The sequence below is a fragment of the Rhea americana genome, unplaced genomic scaffold (assembly GCF_003343005.1).
Source record: "Rhea americana isolate MKP2758 unplaced genomic scaffold, rheAme1 scaffold_25, whole genome shotgun sequence".
Classification (NCBI taxonomy): domain Eukaryota; kingdom Metazoa; phylum Chordata; class Aves; order Rheiformes; family Rheidae; genus Rhea; species Rhea americana.
The window spans coordinates 1,803,403-1,808,869 of record NW_028186368.1 but is presented as its reverse complement, the minus strand read 5'-3'; the positions used below and the strand labels follow the sequence as shown (position 1 = coordinate 1,808,869).

The 5,467-nt window shown below is 43.2% G+C and overlaps 1 protein-coding gene across 1 annotated transcript; it reads right to left on the bottom strand.

The window, feature by feature from the left end:
• Nucleotides 1–532: 532 nt before the first annotated feature.
• CD24 (CD24 molecule) lies at nucleotides 533–5,434 on the bottom strand. Its single transcript, XM_085306916.1, has 2 exons — nucleotides 5,258–5,434; nucleotides 533–2,541 (listed from the first exon to the last, which is right to left on the bottom strand). The coding sequence occupies exons 1-2, from the start codon at nucleotides 5,324–5,326 to the stop codon at nucleotides 2,356–2,358; spliced, it is 255 nt and encodes an 84-aa protein (XP_085163042.1). The 5' UTR covers nucleotides 5,327–5,434; the 3' UTR covers nucleotides 533–2,355.
• Between the last annotated feature and the right edge of the window lie 33 nt (nucleotides 5,435–5,467).

Sequence of the window (5,467 nt, the reverse complement as noted above, 5' to 3'; positions counted from 1 at the left end):
AAAACCAATGAATACACAACTCTGGAATGTCACGAGCTATAAACATTTGGTTTTGAATTTTGAACCAACTGATTTTTGCTTTGCAGCAAAGTATTTCACACATTCCTACTTCTTCCAGCCTGTGTCCTTCATCAAGCATGATCAAACTAGTATTAATATAATAAGAATATCTTAATGTAGTGTGTGGGAATCAAACTTCAAGCAGTTAATCCACCTACTTGATAACCAGAAGCTGAAAAACAACTTTAGCTGTTATAAGGGATATAACTCATTGCAACAATAAGAAACAAAGGAAAACTATTTAAACATTGTTTTTTTWAAAAAAAGTGAAAGTACAATACTTAGAAAAAGAAGGGGCCATAATAAATATGGAAAAACTTATTACAGTGACTAGAGATGTTAATCATAGAGATGTTAATCAAATCTCACTCATTAAATGGTTTCAGAATAGAATCCAGATTTGCAATGACACTAAACCTTACAGAAAAAACAAACAAAAAAAAAMMAAAAAAAAACTAATTACACTTCAGCATTTCTAGACCTTGAAGTTTTTAATCACATATACTGTCTTGCTTAACAGTTCATTCACTTTATGCAGGCAAGTTACAGATTTTTGTAGAAGTTTTTGGAAGTGCATCTAGAATGCATTGCCCGTCCACTGTTTTATTTACAGTTTTTGTCCAAAGAAAATCAGTAGCTAATAAATCAAAGCATAATTACACAAACACAAAAATACAATCATTAACATTGTACTGGATACAAAAGATAAGCAAAAGAAAATGTCCATACATACTGATATGAATTTGTGTTAGTTTGCTATATTAATATATGATACACTGGGTTGGTGGTAATGTCACTGAAATACAGATTTGGTTTAAAAAAATTTTTGGAGTAATCACTTATGTTTGACATTATTTTATACTGAGATAGATATCTATGCAGAGAATGATACGATCATATATACTCACATTTGACCATATCARATTTTTTTTCCCTCACAAAGTATTATCAAGGTAGTTGAACCTTCCTCCACAAAGCTTGCTTAGATCAAGTACCAGATGCTACTATCTAAAATGTTAGATGATAAAGAAGCAATCTGTGCAAGTGTAGCAACTTTGATTCAGAAAAAAATTTAAAAGTAATATTTACAAAGGTAATTATTGAATTGAGCAAAGCAATTAAGACTCTAGTCTTTACATTCCAAACACCTGATCATTTAATTTCTTTCATGTTGGCGTTTTTCTCTCCTCTCCCCATTCCTCCACCCTACTGCAAGTATTAGCCAGTGTTTAAAGTAAACCATCACAATTGAAACTCTTCAAAACAAACAGTAAGTTATTCACTTTGTGCCAAAAAAAAGCAGCACTAGAACATTACTCAAGAGATCCCATAAATCCTTCATAATTAAGGAAAGTTCCAGGAGCAAAAAAAAGACTTACACAGCTTGTAGAATTTGGGAGGAGAAATAGCGGGGAGATTTTTATCCCTTGACTTTATTTTGACTGAACTTCATTTACAAAAAGCTCCTGGTACTTTTCCCAACATTTCCGCACCTCCTTCCTCTGGCACGTATGGTTTTATATATAAACAATTTAAATAAAATGTCAAATCCAAATCTCCATGGTAAATAATTCAGCTCTTATGAAAACCGGTGATTTCTTACATTTCAAAACTCTTGACTAGGCATTTGATTAGGACTTAGAAGTTAAATGAGAGGGTTCTTACAAAAATTTGGTGTAACAAGGTCCTACAAATGAAATCTAGAAGAAACCCTTTTCATTGTTCCTTTGTTTCTTTGCATACATCCCTACTACCCAAATTATAAACATATAGGCTGTGTGATAAACAGAACTGTATGAGCTTTTCTGTATTTTCTAGTGGCTCTATGAGCTTGTTGACTGTAATGAATTTAAATGGCAAATATAATCTCTTCAAGTCCTCATTCTAAGTGATAGGTAAACCCTCTAGCTTTTTTTTTTTTTTTTTTTTGGTGGGTTTTTATCAACCATCCTTACTGGATTTCTTCTCAGCTTTTAATCAAGGGTTGTCAACACTGTCTCTCTTTGCTTCCATCTTGTATTTCAAATTCCAGCTGGTTTGCTGAAAGAGCTCATCATTTACCTCCCTGCTGAATGAAGCTGGTCAAATCCTTTTCTCACTAGTCAGCTTTGGAAAGTCAGAATACTGAGTGCTTCTCTAGGTTGGACTGGTACTAATCAGAGTATGGAGTGGAACCAAGACGATTCAATGCAGAGTTTGGACTGACTCATTTTCATGCTGGGTTGAAGATCTAGCCATCTCAGATGGTTCAGGAATCTGGGTGGGGAGTGGTAGCTGTTTCCCTGCCAGAGTCTCTTAACAGCAAAGATATAGGAGAGAAATTGAGAGAACAAAAAGGAGACTTGTGGTTGAATGAAGGGAATTTCCATGTCCCTGAAGGGTGGTATTGTTCAGTGAATTTATGACAGCTGACAGAGAAGTGGAACTTGCTGAAGAATTGTTTGAAGGTGTTGGATTTGTTCCATTGGGGTCACAGTAAATCTAGAATATATGAAGAAATTATGGAAAAAGTGTTATATCATTTATCAGAACCAAAAATTTAGTAGTAATGAACAATGTGCAGAACCACTCAGTCACACTACTCAGACACAACACACAAGCAATTGCTCATGCCTTTCATTGTGCCCCTAATGACATTCTGAATTCCACAGATGGAGCTTATTAAGAAATAAATCTAAAATTTCTAAACTATCACTGGTGTTACATAACTATCATTTATCAAAACGCTACGCAAAACAAAAGATGACTACAGAAATAGGTTCCCGTCAAAAAAACTCATAAAAAGAAGCAAACTATAAATGATACAAAGACAAACCTTTTAAGAAAAAAAATATTTAGAGAACTGTGTGAATTCATTCTCTTTGCAGATTAATTCACAAACAAAAATATGATGAAATGACAGGGTAGAATCTATTGATTGACTGTCTCCTGCAGAGTGTTTGGAATTCCTTTAAAGCTATAGTAGGGTTTATGTAAGTGGACTTAATATTTCAGCCTCTCTAGTCTCTTATCTTACTATGGTAGAACTCAACTGCAGAACTTAAGAAAACAATGTAACTAGACTGATTAAATGACAGTCTTATTTTTGGCATGTTGGAGCATAAAAAAAAAGCAATGAAAAGTCAGAACAGTATTAGCAAACAAAAGATTGAAACTGTCAGAAAGCAAAAATAAAATACACATTTTCCCCTGTAATTCTGGCTACCAGAACAGAACAGAACTTGATCCCTACACAACTTCTGCATCAAGTTACTTCCTACACGCACACACAGGAAAACTTTCAAAGCTAAGCTAATGTGTTCTTTTCTTCCATTAAAAAAAGGAAGGATAAAGAGGAAGAAAAATCGTATACCTGCTCCACAGAAGTCAGCACAGTTTAGCAAGCTTGACTTCAACTCCATGGCACAAACTTGTGTTATACAAGCTCTGGTAAGCTAAATACACTGAGGTAGAGCTAGCTGAAGTTAAAAAATGTCTTTTTTTTAAAAAAAAAAGAAAGAGCAATTAATTTAACAAATAATACTCTTCACAAAAGGAGAAATATTGCCATATTTTCCAAGTGTTACCAAGAATATGTTTTTTTCAAACAGAAAAAAAAAATACAGTCCCTCAATGCTGAAGCCTAAAGTCAACATTAAATTTATTCAAATATTGCACGAGCATTTTCTTTGTGCATTTTCTACAGCAAGAAGTGTATCGTAGAAAAACATCAAGATGGAAGCTTTCGGTAGCTAGCATTTTTGGCAACTGGAACATGTTGGAAGCAATCAAGGACCGCAGGATAAAAATCACTGTGGAAGTTTCTRTTGAAACCAGCAAGAAAACAACCAATACTGGACTGCAGAGTTAATATCCTTTGAGATGGGTAGGGAATAAGTCCCAACCCACACTGTAATTTTTTCCAGACAGTCTTCTATACCAAGTCTCCAGCAGTGTATCACATTTGGTTGTTTAAAGTTTTCTTAGTTTTGAACAGAAATCCTGGACTCGTGGGGGTTGGGGGGGATTTTCTTTGTTTCTTTGTTGTTGGTTTTTTTAAGGGGGGGGGGGGAAAGGCAAGACTTAAAGACAAGTTCCATAGCAGAGGATAGGTCCAGATAGGTCTTAATGTGCATATTGCAAATACTGATTCACTCATATGGCCCGACCCTGCTCTCATCACGCTACTAGCAAGACTCCACTGCATTCAATGGCGAAGGCAAAGTACCCTTCCTTAAAAATGAGGCGGCGGGGGGTGGGGGGAAGAATGTTTAAAACAACTTCTGGAAAGCTCCTTGCTGTTTGTTATTTTTATGATACCGCGTTATCGACGCTTTTCGAAAGGAGGTCCCTCGGGAACGCCTTGGCCGGGCATCTGGAGCGTAGCTTGGCGGGGCTGCTTGCAAGGAGGCAAATCGCGACCGCATTATCCCTGCACCAAGGGCGGCGCTCGGCCGCACAGCGGCAAGGCGCTGCCGCCTGCGCTTCAAAGCGGGTTTCAGCCCCCCGCTCCTGCCGTGCCCCGGGACCTCGGAGCTGGTCCGAAGCCCCAAGCCCCTCGCAGCAGCGTCCCGTTGYCCTAAGACTTGTTTCTCCGTGGTGCTGCTGCAGGGACCAGTCCCCCCCCCCTTCACACGCTGCCGCCGCTCCGGGGCTTCCCCCGCAGGATCCCACCGAAAGAAAGAAGCCGAACTCCCACTTCGTGTTTTTATTGATCGGGGCAGCTCCAGGCACGGCCACCCTCGGGGCGCGGGGGCTTGCTCCCAAGCCCTCCCTCCCCGCCCCGCCGCCGGCCCCTCTCCCCGCGCTCCCTCGCCGCCCGCAGGGCCCCGGGCCGAGCCCCCCGCCGCCGGCGGCACCTCGCGCGGGCGGCGCCGCTCCCGCCCAGCCGCGGCTGCCCGGGCTCGTCTCCCCCTCGCCCCACCGCCGCGGGGAGGGGAGGCGGCGGGGGCGCCGCCCGCCACCCACGGCCGCCCGGCGGGCTCGGCTCGGCTCCACGCCGCGGGATGGCGGCCGCGCCCCTACTGCCCCCGTCCCGCCAACGGCCACCCGCCCAACGGCCCCTCAGGAGCACCCCGCCCCTCCCCCCGCCCTGAGGTGACGGCTGCGAGGCGCCGTGCCGTCCCGCGCCGCGCTGAGGGGCGCTGAGGAGGCGCCCGGCGCTGCCGTCCGCTCTCCGTCTGCCCCCGGCTGGGGGTGGGGACGCGCCGCGGCTCACCTGCGTGGGGAGGAGGAGCGCCAGGAGCAGGAGCCCCAGGCCGAGCCGCGCCGCCAGCGCCGTCCCCATCGCCCGTCCGCTGCTTGCTGCTGCTGCTGTCCCGCTRCTGCTGCCGCTGTGACTGCGAGCGGGCAGAATACACCGCCCCGCCGCGCCCGGGCTTTTTATGGCAGCGCGGGCTGCCGTGCCGCCCCGCCGCCGCCTTCCCCT